The following is a 17,985-nucleotide window of genomic DNA, read 5'->3' on the forward strand; positions in this document are numbered from 1 at the left end:
ATTGCTTTCGCAATCTTCCAGGCTTAACCAAACTAAGCTTTCAGCCAATTTTTTTTCCTTAGTTTTCCGTTTTTCTGTTCGTCTGTTCGAAGCGGTGAGCAGACGACACTTCTGTTCCTCTTCGTTTTTCGGCGCTTTGAATAACAGCTCTTAACAAGCAAATTTCGACAAAAATACGAACGTGTATTGTAATTGTATACACCTTCAGGTAAAATTGACGCCAGTAGGGTCTGCCGAAATACTTATTTCGTTGCTTGCACTAAAGGTGACGTCAAAGCGTATACTTTCAAGACGCCGTACTCTCTACCTTGTCTCCAAATAGGCTACGCAAACTGACAGGGATTGAAATATCAATGTGACCGGTTGAACCACGTCGCATCCATTGTTGTTAATTTCGTTGCACTAAAAGAAAAGACGAAAAAGGAACATTATTAGAAAATGTGATTAAAGAAGACATCTACAAATGAAGTTCTCAATTGTGTCAGCGGGTCTTCCAAATTTGACGATATTTTGATCATTTAACACGGAGCTTACAGTTCTGTGACTTCGTAAGGTCTGACGTGCTCCTTTTCTTGGGTGCTAGGTTTAGCTGAGGCGAGGAATACACGTTTTGACAACTTGAGAACGGAGAGTCGACTGGCTTTATTCAAAAGTAAAAGCAGGTTTACCAAGTGGCTGTGGTGGCGCTCCAGTCGGCCAGCCTCCTCGGTTCCAAGAGAGAGCGGGGGGCAATGACCCCAACCGCGAGGCACGGCGAGGTTACCTGAATTTCCGGAGCAAGGGGCGATGACCCGCATTGCGAGGCACGGGGACGACGAGGTGACGGACGGTCGCTACACTTTAATAGGCTAAGGGGGATCAGACAGCGTTCGGTGTGGGTGATAAGCCTAAACACTAAAAGCCTGCGAAATTAAAAGAACCGGTGTAACTGTGCAAGTAAACAAAATGGTAAAATATTTTGTAATCTCCTACGTAGAGTGGTCAATGTCATGCTTTTAGCTGTGCCCTCGTATAACGCACCTAAACATCTTTAAACAGTGACTTAAGTAAGCTGGAGTACCCTGTATGTACTTCCAGACAACGAGAGGCAATATTATTCTGATCACCGCTTTTTTTTTTAATTCCGATCTGAATTAACTTGCCTTTTGAGCCGTGATTAGATAAGTGAGGCCGATTGATTTAACTTTGACAGTCAATGCAATGTCTGTCAGCCTTTATTTGTATTCTTTAGAGCAGTCATTGTAAAGAAATTAAATATATGTAGAGACAGAGGTAATGCGTTGAGGAATAAGCACTTCCAGTCAGACTTTCCATTAACGGTCTCTAATAGTAACGCTTTCACTTTGACACCCTAACTGTAGCGTATGCAGTCACCTAACGTCTTCGCATTGTTTAGCCGCGAACTGGAAAAGTTGGTCTGTATGATATCAAATGATGAGCTCTAAATTTGGTCATATGTTTAATAGAAAGTGTGCCGTATTAAAGTGACACTAGCGATCAATATAATGTTGATGGCGATGATATATGGTGTTTAGTAGCGCAAGGACCAGAAATGGCCAAGTACCACCATGGTATACTCTGTTAAGCTGCCTTATAGTTCAAGTTGCAACTTCTGACGCAGCAAAGCGGTCATTGTCACCGTGAGGGAAGGTTTGGACAGACAAAAAAAAGATTCAGAACCCAATGACGGGGGACCACGGTCCCCAAGATGTCCCCGCGCGAGCCTGCCGTGACGTCACGCATTTTGACGTCGTCAACAGGGCTCTGGCCCAATTGCTTATCGCTGAAGAGTGCTTAAGTTGCACTTTAAGAGAACCAAGCATTGAACTTAGCTAATTTCGAGAACGTTTCTGGCGCCAAAACGGCCCAAACGATAGAAATCACCTTTAAATTTGTGACGACATGTTGACGTAACCGTTTCTAAGGTATATCGGCGCGAACATTACTGAAGAGATATTCGGCCGTAGTTTTCTGCAATAATAGTGAGCATCGAGCGCCAAGTAAGTAAATGTGAAGTTCTTGAAAGAACGGATTTACCATTCGAAACTGATTTAGTGCTGCTCGTTCGTGCTTCATTAAAATGTTATCACAACTAACGCTTTTAGCACTCCATACATGTCACCGAAGTGTACCATTACAGATTGAAGAAAAAAAAAAAAAAACATTAGAAATTTTTGTGGTGTTTTATTTATTGTCGCTTCTGCGGAGCACTTTTGTTATTCCCAGGCACCACCACAAGCTTTCGAGCGCGTTGCGTCAACTTCAGACTGACGAGGAAGTGACGTCATCACAGCACGGTGAGGTGCCTCACAAGCAGCACACAGCGCCTGAGTTCTTCGAAACTTCGGTGCCGCAGAACCAGCTGGCCCGACTAAACATCGCGTCAGCACGTCATTTCAGAGGCTGTCGCGAATCGACAAGTGAATAAGCCTTGACCAGGTCGTCGAGCCTCGAAGTCGCGATTCAGAACTGCCACCATTCACATTCGTCGCTTACGGACACACTGTTCTTACCCTAACATCGTTAGCGTTTCATCTTCACCCTTGACCACGCACGATAAACGCGGCGCTGTCAGCATCATCTCGTCTCGTCGGTTCTCCTCTGCTTCGAGAAACTACGTTGCCACCACTGTTCTGCGCGCTGCGTTCAACAGTGTCTCCTCTGTCCCGGACATGTACCTCACCGTGACTAGTGCCAGCTGCTTTCTGACTTTCAAATTCCACGCTTGCCGAAGCCACATCTCGAGTCAGAACGTACGTGTCTTCGTATAACAGTGGTGGCTTCGCGCTCATTTCGTACGATGTCAAGTTAGCTGCGGAAGGCGGACCTCCTCCTTCGTCATTGGCCGCTGCCGACTCGTCCGACCGATTGAGACTGGTGGCGCCCTCTTGAGAGAACGTCTCGTAGTCCAGGAAAGCTAGCGTTGGTTCTCTCAGTTCCCTCATGATGATGTCCCAACACCTGCGCCGGTTCTTGGCCCGGGACACGTGCGCGAACAGGTACTTTCCCCTGGCCACCTCGCGCCACCTGTCGTCGAAGAGCGAGTAGTACCGGTTCAGCCTCACGTGACCCACGCGGGCCTTCTTGGCGGCCTCGCCCGTCACGTAGACGTCGTCGACGGGCATGAACGGCACCTCGAACGACGCGTTGTAGACGGCCTCCATTACCTTGCTCGCGAAGAGCACCACACTTCCGGAACAGTACCGAGAGAAGACGCTCTTGCGGTACATCTTCTTGGGGATGTACCAGGGGGAGTCCGTGTTCCTCTCGACCATCATGTTTGTCCAGACGTAGCAGTGGAAGGCCACAGGCTCCGTCGGCGCGCGACGCTTCAGGTAGGCGACCAGCTTGGTCAGGTTGATGACCATGTCATCGTCCATCTTGACGACGTACCTGGCCGACGGGCAGTTGTCCATGGTCCACTTCATGCCGTACACGTACTTGTACGTCAGGTTCCTGTAGGCGTCCAGATACGGTAACATCACGAGGTCGCCGTGCTGTTCGGCCTCGTCGAGCACCTTCTGCTGAACGGCCAGGTTGCGAGACAGGCCGACGAAGAAGACGGTGGTCCACGAGTGCTTGGTCGCCATGGCGACGTCCCCTATGGTCTCGCGGAGCAGGCGACGCTTGGCCCAGTTGTTGGGAGCGCTGTGCACGAAGAATACGTGGCTCAGGGGACCACCGATTCGGCAGCGGTGCACCACGGAGTAGGCCACCGGAAGGAACGAGACGTTCTCCACTGGAAAGGGTAGCCGGCCGTAGCCCCTCAGCAGGGCCTCGACTGGTCTCCAGAACAGCAGTTCCAGGGGAACATCACTCGGTAGCGTCGTCGTGCCTTGTCGTCTGTCTAACACGCGATCGGTTGCGGAGAGGCGAAGGACTTCGGGCGGGGAGATGCGCTTCCAGCAGTCCCTCTGCGAGTACCAGTAGGAGACGTTGAACAGCGTGAACGCTGCCAGCGTCGCCAGCAGGGTCCACTGCCGCGTCGCTACGGGTGGGCTCGGCGAGCAGGCACCTGCGAGTGGTCTACACGTCAGGGTGGTCTGCTAGCTCTACGCTTCGCGAACGTGCAATGAGACTTCAGTGCGGTCAGGCGAGGTCCGTGCGTGCAGAAATGCAACCGTGCCGCATGCTCCACGACGTGCATGTCACGATGACGTGATCGAGTCGCCACTCAAGAGTGCAAGCGTTGGAAGTGCAGCGGAGGCGGGTGCATATGCTACCATACCGCGTGGCTTCCGCGGTTTGAGTACCTTGTGATTTGTAACCATGGTCGGCAGACAATGGGCTTAAAACGTTCGGGCTAGAAATTCTCGCGCTGCGTGCGACCCGAAAACGTCACGGTGCGCGTTGCATGCTCAACGGCAAATTACGTAAGCGGTGAAAACGAGTTATGGAAAGCGAAAACAAATGCTACATTGGCGGAGTCTGCAGACCAATGGGCTGGATTCCGCGAACTGTTCCCGCGCTGATATGGTTCGGGATGAGCACTTGCCTTGACTATGTGGCCTCATTGAAAACAATAGGTTGTCAGGCGCCGCACCCAGTGACAAATCTCGCATCCGTTCATACTGCGCTAACGCCTTGAGTGTTCCACTCGTGTCGCACATGCAGTCAGAATGGACACATGCCAAGTCATTTAATAACTGGAGAAGCTATATAAGCTGTCCACCTATTATTGAGCATAGTCTCCTTCTATCGACAGCTAACGCCGTTGAGCTTGCCGGGCAGCTTGTGCGCACGAATAGTCACTAATAATAAAATTAGTAAATCCCTTTGTTATTTGAGTGGCTCGAAGATAGTTATTTCACAAGTAGACGCTATTCCGACTTGTACTCAACCTTTCCGGGGGTCTGCGTGAGCTCAACTACGTCAACACACAGTAATTGGGGGGGGGGGGGGGGTGAGATTGCGTGATTCCGACGTAACTTTGAAGTTCTCGTCGCATAACGCAGTAAAGTCAAGTGCACGTGCCCCGAAGTGCATGCAAATACACAGCAACAACATCTTCTCCCACGTTAGAATGAGAAAACTGTTACAACCTCTAACCAGTGTGCCCACCAACTTCATCTTCTCGCCAACTTTCCTGGGTAACGCCTAACTTTCCTGGGCAACGCAAAACGAAAGCGTACGAGTCTAACCTCCGGTTTGAAGAAATTTTTTTATATATGGCAATCCTTACGTCTACCCTAAGAATGGAGAGATTTAGCGAAACCTAGACGTACGTACCAGTCAGGACGCGCACCGGAATAACCGAACACCGGACACGGGCAGCGTGGGCTTTGGAGCAGCACTGCTCGTAGCGACATCTTGCGTCAATGTGTTCAACCAAGGTGGGACGAACATTTATCTCAATGGACGAATATTCCACTTACTTTGCTGGAGTAAGCGCGTCGGCAACGACACAGTCATCGCGTAGGTGGCATTCTCGTGCCCCTCATGGATATAGAAAAGCCTTACAACGCAAGAAGTTTCCGGTGCGCTAACGGTTGATCAGATGTCCGCAAGATGCCGCCGTCGTCACTTCCAGGCTCGGACACGGTATTCCGATACAACGCTATACGTCTACGCCAGCACGTTACGTCACGGCTATGCTAAAAGCTCTGTATGGCAAACGATAGCCCAGAACGAGATGTGCTTTCCTCGCGTGTCCGCACGTTGTGTGTGCTGGCAACCGTGAGAACCGGAAGTGCGAGCAGCTGGTGGCGCCGCCAATCGGAGCACTCAGTCATCGTTGAAAGGAAGGAGGCTTACGCCTTGATCGCAGCCGGCCCTTATGCCACTTACAGTTTAAGAGAACAAACACCGAATTTACTACAGCCTTCACAATTTCTAGCAAGAGCGAGGTGCAACGCGTCAAATGACGAAGTATCCCCCCCCCCCCCCCACTTTCCCGACCGGTGTACGCAACTTCCTGCCTCTTTGAATGCACGAGTCCTTTTCTTTCTGTTTCTTTCATTGCTTCAAACGTGATCAGCTGCAGTAAACTGTCTCAAGCGCCCGCGGCAGTTGTAAGAAACGCATTTTTCACTGATGCATAAACAAAGAAAGCCAAGAATGAAAGGAAACTGCTGCGAGAGCAAACTTCAGCTCGGTTGGCACATGCTTGCGAGCGAAAAAAAATAATAATTATCGTTCTCTCAGCGCACTTAAAGTGTCAATCCGTCGCTCTCCTAAACAGAGCCCGGAAAAACGAAACTACGCAACGAACCCGTACTCAAGTGCGGATATTCATTTCTAACGTGTTACATATATATTTATATATATATACAATCTCTGTTGAGTGAAATAAATGCCTGTGCGGCTGGAGGCGGGGGGTGGGGAAGTAACTCCTCACAAGGGGGCGCACAGCGGAGCGCTGCTGGTCGTAAACAAGTCAGGTAATGACAAACGCAGCCACTCCCCCTCCCCCTCCCCCCTTCCTTCAAACACATACACCTCCCACGGCTCGCAAGACAGGCCCTTCGAAGCGAGCTCGCGATGCCCGCGAGACAGCCAAAATGTGCCTTTCGAATTAACCCGAGGGGTGGGATGCGGAATAGAAAGCTGTTTGCTGGGACACCGAAGGCTTCGCTGAACAGAATGACTCGAGCGAATAAAATATTAACGTCGTCGGAAGGTGATGCGCCGATGAAAGAACGGAACGAGATGAAGTTCAAAACTAAGCAATGAATTACAGTAGTGAAAAGAAACGCGGCCGGAACTGTCGATCGTGGAGAAGGCACGACAGAGGGACGAGCTCGGTATATGCGGCACCAGGTGTGACGGCTATCGAGGGATGAGATGAAAGAAGACAGAGGAAAGAAAACACAAAGACAAAAAGTCGCACACGCACACTCATATGCCTATGCTGTATGTGCCCGCCTGTGAAGAAATGATGGGTCCATACTCCATCGAAACGAAGGCGCCGTATACTCAGAGCAATCTGAAACACATGGGGACTGCAATTAGGCCGACCAGGAATAGTTACGTGTACTTGTTATTGCCTGTTTAATGAGTGACGGGGCTTAACGTTTGATAGAAGCGCGTACGGGCTATGAGAGAATCGCGCGCTTGGTCGCTTTGATCTCCCGGGATGATAATCGGAGAGCTTTAGGCCTTCGGTAATCGTATAGTTACGGTTTACAGAACTCCGGTACACCGTGGTGATTCCCACAGTAGCAGCTTAATAGCAGCAGCGCTGGTAGCTCCCTCTTTTGATGCTTTCTTCAGCTACTAGGAATTAGAAGCATTTTCGCCATTGTTCTCGCAGAAAGGAAAGAAAAAAAAAGGCAGAAACCATCCTTGATGATTTTCTACGTCATGCGAAAAGTTTCTGTAAGATAAGGACGGTGCAAACGTGAGGGCAAGCTATCTTGTTTTCTCGAGTGCTATTTCTTAAGTGCTTTCTGTGACGCTTCTTCAGCCGCAGTATGGTTTTCGGTCGCACTTTGATAATCGACGTACTGCAAGTGATAACGATAATGCGACGTACTCGCGAGTGGAAGATCTTCCTCTCTGGTGGACACCTGGTTAATGACACCGTCACGTCTCGCGCGTAGTGGGCACTCGGTTCGTGGTGTCTAGGGTGTGCGCCAAACAATTCCTCTGTGTAACGGGGGGAACCCACTTGTTGTCCGGGTTCAATCTGTGGCCCGCTTCGTTCGAGAGAGTCCGGGGGAGTGTAAATTGTCGTCGCGCGTATAGACCGCATACAGAACGTCCAAGAACGAGGGAGTCTTTTTTTCGCGACGAGGACGCGCGACGGCCACGGGATGACGATGGTACGACGGCGATTGTGCGACAACGGTGGAGTGAGGGTGACGGTGCGACGGATAAAGGAATGACGACAACGCGATGCCGATGCTGGATTGATGCCGATGGCATGAAGACGGTGGCTCGACGACGGTGCCGTGTCGAAGGGAACGACAGAGATCGAATGATGACGATCGTTCGGCGACAATGAGACAAGACGCTAAAATGGTTACACTGGTATGCCGACGACGGCACGACGACTGTACGACATCCGACGACGCGCCGACGATGACGTGATGACGAAGGGATGACGAAGGCGGGATCACGACGACGGCCTGACGACAAACGTATATGGCGACAGTGGGTCGACAGCGCGCAACCGATACGACTAAAACGACGACGGTGGAATGACCGCGACGCCATGATGGCGACTTCGCGATGGCGACAATGGCGCGACGACGACGGTATGACGACGAAGGCTCGAAGACGGCGGGATGACGATGACGTACGAGAACGCGGTGACAGCAACAGAGTGAAAATGGCGGGAAGGTGACGCGATGGCTTGAACACGAAAGAATGATCACAATGTCGTGAAGGCAATGAAATGAAGACGACGGAATGACGACGATATGATGACGGCAACGACGGCATGTTGGTGTTCCGGAGCTCACGTCGGCGGTCACATGCACCACATGTCCTAGCGGTCCGCCTTATACTCGTTGTACGTCAGCACTATGTCGGCTACCGGCCGATCGGGCAGCCTTAATTCGCACTATATCCTGTGTTTGCTTGCACTATGTCCGATACTGGCCAATCTGGTTGCTTTAATTCGCACTATATCCACATTTTTTTAGACTGCACTATCACAGGGACTGACCCTCATCTCTCGGAGATAAACCGTCATCAAAGCATCATCGCGTCCTTACGCGTGAACTTGATCTGATCCTATAGCTCCGACTCGGCAAAGGAATGTTTCGCACTTAAAGAAACAACCAGCCGCAACTGTGTGCTTGGCAAGTTCTGTACGTGCTTTGGCACGGGGTAAGGGAGGGTGGTCGTTAATTAATTCAAAAGTAATAATAATCGTAATAAAAAAGAAATCCGAACCTCCTTCCATTACGTCCTCGGTAGACGTCACAATCCACGGGCCGCTATCGCAATGCGAGCATTTCTTATGAGGCCGGCAAGTGCATCCCCACACCGCCAGAAACTATTTATGTGTTCCTGCATGCGGTGCTCTTTAAACGACCGTTCTACGCCTCTGTTACAGTTGTCGCTAATGAGCTAGCGATTCAAGTGTAGCGCTAACCGGTGGCCACAAGTGGCTAGTAACGAGGGCGGCAAACAAACCGCGTACGCCCGTAACCCCATGCACGAGTGCTACACGGCGTGTCTAATGCGCGCGGCAATCCGCCCTTTGTGTACCGACCGCGCGAGTTGCCTTCGCATCATGCCGCGCGAACACCGCCCCCCCCCCTCCCCTCCCCCCGCACGATTTGCTAATGAATCAACGGAGCCAACACGCACTTGTGGCGGCGCCAAGCGGTGGCTTCGGTAATCAAGACGGACGCAAAAGGCACGCGTTTTAGCGCGTCGCGGCGCGTTGGTACGCGCGCGCACGTCGAGCGTGTAAATGCATGCGCCGCCGTTCGGCCCCTTTGTAGTTCCAAGCTCATCTCAATGGCGCGGGCCGCGCATATTTCGCGAACGAGGTTCCAGGCAGGCTTTTTTTTTCTTTTTTTTTTTTTTTTGCTGTTGTTTTGCGCTGCTATACTCGGCTGCGTCGTTCAAATGGCCGCCTTCGTTAACGCCTGCTTTGTTGCCGAACCGCATGTGCCGCCTCCATGAAGGGTTCTAACTGCCAGCGCCATCTGTGTTGCGAAGCCGGCGTTATGATTCTTTAGTCTGTGGCGACGCCGAGCTCGGGGATGTGTTTGTCAGAGCGATGGGAAGAGATCGATCGAGGCTGAGATCGTTGTTGATCGTTGTTATTGTGTTAGCCGTGGAGTCGGAATGGTGTCAGAGGTATGACAAAGATGATGAGATAACATTGAAGAAGCCCAGTCACTCAGGCGGATTGGCCAAGAGCTGCGGTAGGTTTTGTGGGGACGAATTCGTGTGAAGAGCAAAATAGACAGAGATATCGTTGTATTGAAGAGTCATTCTGAATGAAAACTAATAAATGCCAAGCATTTCTTGGAACCTTATATCCAAAAGACAAGCGTCGACTGAGAAGAGCCTGCCTATACTGCATCCTTCAAGCCTGCAGTCGAATAACCTTTTGCAACTAAATATGTCTGCTCCTATACTTTCCTTTTTGTTGTTGTTCACATTTACACTCTTCTCTGCAAAGCCTCGTAGCCCTAAGTGTATGTGAATGAATGTATGAATGAATGAATGATTGAAGAAATGAATAAATAAATAACCAGCACACTGAGCAGCCTCTGGACGCTGTTTAGTTGTTGTCGTTGGACACAAGGAGCATACTTGGTCATACTCTTCATTTCTTTTCCTTTCCTTTTACAACGAGCTGTGTATGGCTAGCCGTTTCGTCCCTTCATCCGTCTGTCCGTCTGTCGGTCGCCTGTACGCCGAAAACTCCTCCGACGCAACCCCATGCGCAGGAGCAAAAAAAAAAAAAAAAAAAAAAGGAGAAAGAGAGGCGCGCGATTAGCCAACACCACCTAAATAGCACAAGACCTGTTTACTCCGATCCATAACGTCAAGCTACCCGGCCCGAAATTTCGATTGACAAGGCTGGCGTGATGAAAACCCTGACGTCAAAATCACTGTTGCCTACTCGGTAGCATCCCCATTATATTCTATGGTAGTCGGGCCAAGCAACGTGACGTCATGGATCGGAGTGAAAAGGCCTTGTGCTATCTTGTGCTATCGTGTTGGATTAGCCGCGCCAGGACATCGTTGCTCTCCGTCGAAGCCGAGCGCGCGCACAGCAGTTTCTCTCCGGCTCCGAAATGGGTAGCCCGCGCATCATACGTACTCCTGCGGAGCAGGCAGCTTTCGATCAGCAGCGCCGCGAGCAGAATCGCGAACGAGCTCGTCCACGCCGGGCCGATGCTGCACCCCGGTCACAAGAACAGGCTCGTGCAGCCGAGCGCAAGCAGCAACTGCGTACCGAGTATCCGGCAGCCTACCAAGCCGCCGTTTAATGAACCGTCGGGATTAACGCAGTGATAAACACCGGGGCCATACGTTCCTGCTTCACTTGTTAACCATCTGTACGGAGTGCTTGGGCGGCGATCTTTATATTCGTTTTCATTCTCAGCGAAGTGTTTCAAGTTGACGCTTCAGGGAGAGTGCCTGGAGCGGCCAGTCGCGCGGAAATTTCGCGTGTATTCGCGGACTTCTTTCACGCTCGGGAAAACACTTTTATGTAGCACGTATTGAGCAACAGAAAGCTGTATCGGGAGTTTTTCGTGTTGCTCTACAATTTTCTCATTGACACTCTTCACCCAATTATAATATTTGAGAAGTTTATAAATTATGAAGACTAATTATCTATTTAGGCGCAATGAAAAAAATTATGTATCTCCAAGCGACGATAAACGACATTACCTTGATTCGATCCAGTTACGTGGCATTTGCATATTTTTAAGTTTTGTCTCAAGTAACGTGGGTTACCCTGCATATAGATGCAGCATCTGTCTCCTTACATCGAATTAAGTCTGAATACGTTTCATTTTAACTTACGTGATAATAAGTTAAATCTTCTTTAACTTACTTGATTACTTTTAACTTACTTCACTATCTGCGTGACCATTCGAAATAGAGAAAAAGTTTTTTTTTTTGCTCTGCCGTAGCCGCGATCGACACGCATTTCTGGTTTGGTCGTGAAGGAATACGCAGATTTTATTTGGCTTAGAAGGCTACACACGTTTACAAACTTCACGGTATAATCCATGATTTCGTGTGTTTTACAATCACAGAAACTTTCCAATGTTGTGAATTCCAGGATATTGGAAATTGCGTGATAACTATAGTGAGAGGCTGTACATAATTTGCAAGCTGTTCTGTAAATATTCGATTCTAGCTGTTAAACTGGGAAGGCTTAGGAGTAAGGATCGACGGCGAATATCTCAGCATCCTTCGGTTTGCCGATGACATTGTTCGATTCAGCAACACAGCAGACGAGTTACAACAAATGATTGAGGACAAATGACTGAGGCATTGCACTATCTTCGGGGTCGGCCCACGTATGGGGATTGCTTAACGCCTGCTTCACCTCCGCCGCGGATCGGCCCGGCATTGCACTATCTCCGGGATCGGTCCACGTATGGGGGAGTTTTTTGCTTACCACGCCAAACAACGACGCGAAAATTTCCTTTGACGGTAGAGGTATACAACTTCGCTGTAAAACAACAACATAGTGGTGGGCTCTATGTTCATATTTGCACTGCTTGTAACTTTTCCGCTCTTCGCATTTGAATCACATGCAACACCTTTGGCGCGCCCGCATCGCCGAAAAACTGTGCATCGCCACGTGGTGCGTCTCTTAAGATTGTGTGAATACAGGCCAGCGGATCTGCGGCACCACGTTAATTTTCATGCGATATGATTAAGAAGAGATATTCGCTCGCCTACGTTAGTAATGTCCACGCAGAGCTCTCAGCGAGTCGATGCCGGTGGCCTTGTAATTAAAGGCTTCGACGGGCCCGTACTGATACCAGCGTACGACGTGCGGCCTGCAAGGGCAGCGTGTTATGACAGGGGCACCAGGAATGGCAAGACTATAGTACCAAACGAGAAGAAAGGGGGCTAACCGAGGGGCCCGATTTTCCATCCCACGCCTTCTTTTACGCGTGCCATACTTTAACCACTTGAGCTACTAGGTCACCGTTTTTCCATCTACTTTTTTTGGGTATTTATGCTACAAGAACTAACTCTGAGAGTGCTAGCCAGCGCCACCACTCACAAACCATGGCGGCGGATGTGCAACCTCCTTTCTGCCGCAGGCGTCACGTGTATGTGATCTTTTTGGGAGAAGGCAATTGGTCAATGAACCCACATATGCTACCTGAAGGCATCAATGTTGCCGGATTCAAGACCCTCGTTATGTAATAAACGAGAAGAAAGGGGGTTAACCGAGGGGCCCGTTTTTTTTTAATAATCGTATCATAAGAAGCCAACAAACAATGACACCAAGGAAAACACAGGGGAAATTACTTGTACTTACTTATTGGTAAAACTATAGTGTGGCGTTTAATCGCGCGTCTTCCACGTCCAACTGATGTATTTGTGCTGCCTTGCTACAACGGTGTACTACACGTGGCAGTGGTGAGTAATAACCACTGTATTACAACCAAGGAGGTTATACGTAAATTTTGCTATAGAGTGGAGTGGGGCGCTTTTCAGCTGAAGCCGTACGACGCCATCTTACTGTGGCAGAAAGAACGCCGACGGGCTGTGGAGGACGCGCTCTTCAGCTGAAGCCATACGACGCCATCTAACTGTAGGCAGAAAGAACGCCGATGGGCTGTGGAGGACGCGCTCTTTAGCTGAAGCCGTACGACGCCATCTTACTGTAGGCAGAAAGAACGCCGACGGGTGTGGAGGAGGCGCTATTCAGCTGAAGCCGTACGACGCCATCTTTCCATAGGCAGAAAGAACGCCGATGGTCAGTGCGGATTGATTTGCGGAAGTCCGAAGAAAAAAAAAAAGAAACGTGTAATCGCGAATGTGATCGAGGCAATGAATAAAGAATTGTATCGTCGTGTGTCGCCTTACGGATGTACGAATAGAACGAAGAAAGAAACATGGATGACTTTTCACTTGTAAGTACCCTAATATTGTTCATAACAACGCACGTTATGTTCGAAACAACGCAGCTGCTGGATGTGCGATTATATTTAATAGTTAAGCGGTCATGTTTTAGCTCTACCTTCTTCCTTCTCCCACTAACGCTATTTTTTTTTCTTCGACAGATTTTCGATATATGCTGAGGTGCGAAGTCAGCTAGTCGAAGCTATAGCCGTTCGACGAGGAGACTGGGAGCCAAAAGACGGAGACGGATATCATTGTGCTTCGTCCATTTGACTCCGGAGTGTTTCCATCGAGCAGGGGGAACAACAGTTAGGCTGCGCGATCTGGAACGTTGCGAATAGCGTTTCCTGCGTTCCCTATGCGCACCTGCAGGAAGTCAGTGAGTGTCGTTGCCTCGTACTGAGTATTAGCACGGGTATTTTATGCGTGCTGAAAGTGATGCAAGTCCAAACGGGCTCGCGGTAAGTGTCAAGTGCTCATTTTTTGTTACCATGGCTCAGCGCCTTGTTTGTTGCTCTCGCTCGAATTTGTGCCTTCGTGGCAGCAACGTTTCACGCACGCTCTAAAGTTGCTCGATACCTATAGCATTGGCCCTTTTATCATCATCATCATCATCATCATCATCATCATCATCATCATCATCATCATCATCATTTTAACGTGCATCCAAATCTTCATGCGCGAGGGTTTTTCGCTCTCTGCCTTGTTACGTTTCGCCTACAACGCGCGGTAATGCCGGCGCGGATGCAACGGACGCCGGGGCTTTGTTCAAAGCGGCGGACATTTTGGCCCGTCCGACGCCGCCGCAACGCCTACCCGCCAAGCGTGCCCAGGCGTGTTTCAGTGCCACGTGTCTTCGTGTGTGCGTGTGTGTGTGTGTGCCCTCGCTTGTCAAAGCGCGGCAGCCGGGGAGCGGAGTTCCCCGAATGAGGAGCCTGGAGGTCTCTCGGCTCAACTGTTCGCGCCGTCGTGTGGGTGAGAGTTGGCGATGCGTCACTACACTCGGTTCAGCAGGTCTCTCGGCCCGACAGTTCGCGCCGTCGTGGGCTCCTGCTGCGCCGTCCCGTGACCTTCATCCCGTGACCTTCCCTCCTTCCCTTTTGGACCGCGACGCCGGGAGTATAAGAGCAGCTGCCCCCGGACGCCAAGAGAGAGGCTCCGATTTGTACTGTTGAGTTACGTGCTCTCCCGTCTCTCCACTCCGGTCGACCTGACCGGCCGCTCTTTTGCTATGTTAGAATAAACAAGTTGTTCTGTTACCAGTCTTCTCATGCTTTGCCGGGACCTTCAGATGCTTCCAGTGCCCCAGGCCGCCAGGCCAACGCTACCCTTGGGGCTTGCGACCCATTGGCAATAACGGGCGTCAGCACCGAGACCCCAACAACTCGTGCCAGCGGTACGATTCCAACATCTGGTTGCCAGCGGTGAGATCGCGACAACGGAGGCCAGCAGCGAAGAGATGCGGTTGACTGTATGCTGAGCAGCACAACGACCATCCGGGAGCAGCGCAACGAGCCCTGTGTGATGACTGGTTGCCTGCAGCGGAACGACTGCGCTGAAGTCTTGGCTGCGAGGTTTGGTGAGTGCGGGACTTTCTTCTTCTGAGTTTTGCCAGGCTTTTGTTAGTGTTAGAAACAGAGCTGGTAATTGTGGTTGTCGTTGCTACCGGGTTAGTTTGCGGCAAGACAATAGTAGGCAGTAGAGAAAGCAGCATTCAGAGCAGCCATGGATTTGAAGTCGTTGCGCAAACCGAAATTGCTGGAGCTTGCGAGAGAGTTGGGTCTGGATGTCTCAGACAAACTCAGAAAACCAGAACTGCTAAGGGCTATTCTTGAGTTAGAAGCTGAGGATGACGAGCTGTCGGAATGCCTTGAGACCATTGAGGAGAGGGAGGAGCAAAAAGAGAAACAGGAGCGCGAACTTAAAGAACAGAAAGAGAAAGATGAGCGTGAACGTAAAGAGCAACAAGAGAAAGAAAGAGAGCGCGACCGTCAACACGCTTTGGAAATGAAGCGTCTCGAGTTAGAGATGGAACGCGCTCGTAATGGAAGTCAGGCACACGGTGCAGGAGAACGAGTATTGTTCAAAATGACTGACCTGATGCGGCCGTTTAAGCTTGGAGAGGACATTGGTTTGTTCCTGGTTAACTTTGAGCGAACGTGCGAGAAGCAGGGGTTCTCTCGGGAAACGTGGCCACAGCGCTTGCTCACTTTGTTACCCGGCGAGGCGGCCGACGTAGTCGCTCGCTTGGAGAGAGAGGAGGCAGAGGATTTCGACAAAGTGAAATCGAGTCTGCTAAAAAAGTACCGGCTGTCAGCGGAGGCGTTCCGTCGGAAGTTTCGGGAAAATGAGAAAGGCAGAAGTGAGTCATATACAGAGTTTGCGTACAGGCTTATGTCAAACATGCAGGAGTGGCTCAAAGAAGAGAAAGCGTTTGGTGACCACGAGAAAGTTCTGCAGTGTTTCGGGCTAGAACAGTTTTATAGTCGGTTACCTGAGAACGTGCGGTACTGGGTCTTGGATAGGCCAGACGTTAGTACGGTGGCTCGAGCCGCTGAGCTAGCCGAGGAGTTTGTGACGCGTCGGGCTCGTGGAGCTAAGGACGGTCAAAAGGGTGAATTTGGCTCCAAGTTTGAGAGGCCAAAGTTCACGCCCATGAGAGCAAAGGGGGACACACGTAGTTCGGATGCGAGTGAAAGCAGTCCGACCGAACGTAAGGAGACGGCGGCAACCGAAGCCGAACGCAGAAAGCGGTTCGAGATGAGGCAAGCGCGCGTTTGTTATACGTGCCAGAAGCCGGGTCACTTTTCGGCGCAGTGCCCAGAAACAAAACCAAAAGTCGTGTTTTTGTCTATATGCAGCACTGACGAGAACATGAAGCTTCTCGAGCCTTACATGCGAGACCTCCTCGTGAACGGGAAAGAGTGCCGAGTGCTTCGCGATACCGCAGCTACGATGGATGTAGTTCATCCCTCTTACGTAGAACCCGATATGTTCACGGGCGAGTGCGCATGGATCAAGCAAGCAGTGGAAGCTCATAGCGTGTGTCTGCCGGTAGCAAAAGTGCTTATTGAAGGACCTTTCGGAGCACTTGAGACGGAGGCCGCAGTGTCATCTATGCTGCCCCCCCAGTACCCGTACCTATTTTCGAACAGGTCCGATCACCTCCTGCGCGAGAAGGGGCTTTTGTTTGGTGAGGCTAGCGTTCAGGCCTTAACCAGATCGAAGGTTCGGGAGCTCGCTGCAAAGGCGGTAGTTGCGGGGCCGACGTTGTTGAACGATGAGAAAGGGTCAGAGGTGCAGCAAGCTGGTAGTCAGAGCACGCCCGAACGAGATAAAATTGAGCCTGTAGCGTTAAAGGCACCAGATACTGGAGAGGAAATTCCCGATGCGGGAAAGTTAGAAGAGCTTCCGGTCGAGCTTCCGGGACTAGGCTCAGTGACGAACAGGAAAGACACCGATCAAGTCATTAGTGACTTAATAAGTAAAGCATCGCTGTCGCCTGAGCAGAAAACAGAACTACACCAGCTCTTACAAGAGTTTCAAGGTCTGTTCTCTGAGAGGCCTGGTAGGACTTCTGTCCTTACTCATGACATAGAACTTACCTCCCCAGAGCCAGTACGATCCAAGGCGTACCGGGTGTCACCCCGCCAGAGCGATATTATGGAGGCTGAGGTAAAGAAAATGCTACAGCTCGGTGTTATTGAAGCGGGTGAGAGTGATTATACCTCCCCTTTGATTTTAGTTGAGGTACCGGGCAAGGAACCTCGTCCTTGCGTCGACTACCGCAGGCTTAATTCCATCACTAAGGATCAAATTTATCCGATCCCTAACATCGAGGAGCGCCTTGAGAGCGTGAGTAGCGCTCAGTTTATTTCCACCCTAGATCTTGTCAGGGGTTATTGGCAGGTTCCACTTACAGAAGAGGCTAGTAGGTATGCGGCATTCATTTCACCAATGGGGACATTCCGTCCTAAAGTTTTGAGTTTTGGTTTGAAGAACGCGCCATACTGCTTTTCAAGCCTCATGGATAAAGTGTTGCGGGGACAGCAAGAATTCGCTTTACCGTATCTAGACGACGTAGCGATATTCTCCGCATCCTGGCCTGAGCATATGGCGCACTTGCGGGCAGTGCTAACCCGCCTGCGCGATGCGGGCTTGACAGTCAAGGCTCCCAAGTGCCAGTTAGCACAGGCCGAGGTTGCCTACCTCGGACACGTGATTGGTCGGGGTCGTCGCCGCCCCTCTGAAATAAAGGTGGCCGCTGTGCGAGACTTCCCGCAACCGCGCACGAAGACCGATATTCGGTCGTTCTTAGGTGTCGCCGGCTACTATCAGAGGTACATCCCCAGGTACTCTGATATCGCGGCTCCCTTGACGGATGCTCTAAGAAAGACAGAGCCGCAAACAGTCGTCTGGGATGAGACGAAGGAAAGAGCTTTTAGCGCCCTAAAGAGCGCCCTAACAAGC

At 50.6% G+C, this 17,985-nt stretch overlaps 1 protein-coding gene across 5 annotated transcripts in view; it reads right to left on the minus strand.

The window, feature by feature from the left end:
• LOC126529421 (acetylgalactosaminyl-O-glycosyl-glycoprotein beta-1,3-N-acetylglucosaminyltransferase-like) overlaps positions 1–17,985 on the minus strand; it is a 70,079-nt gene that overhangs the window by 15,473 nt on the left and 36,621 nt on the right. The window contains exons 1-3 of one of the 5 annotated variants that reach the window (XM_055069591.2): positions 5,230–5,818; positions 5,043–5,106; positions 2,170–4,015 (exon numbers count right to left, since the gene is read on the minus strand). The exons of 1 other annotated variant lie outside the window; for it this stretch is intronic. In XM_055069591.2, coding sequence (XP_054925566.1) covers positions 2,538–4,015; positions 5,043–5,070 — 1,506 coding nt within the window. In that variant the 5' untranslated portion in view covers positions 5,071–5,106; positions 5,230–5,818 and the 3' untranslated portion in view covers positions 2,170–2,537. 3 more of the 5 variants (XM_055069593.2, XM_072289874.1, XM_055069592.2) reach the window with 3 other exon arrangements.

The sequence above is a fragment of the Dermacentor andersoni genome, chromosome 8 (assembly GCF_023375885.2).
Source record: "Dermacentor andersoni chromosome 8, qqDerAnde1_hic_scaffold, whole genome shotgun sequence".
NCBI lineage: Eukaryota > Metazoa > Arthropoda > Arachnida > Ixodida > Ixodidae > Dermacentor > Dermacentor andersoni.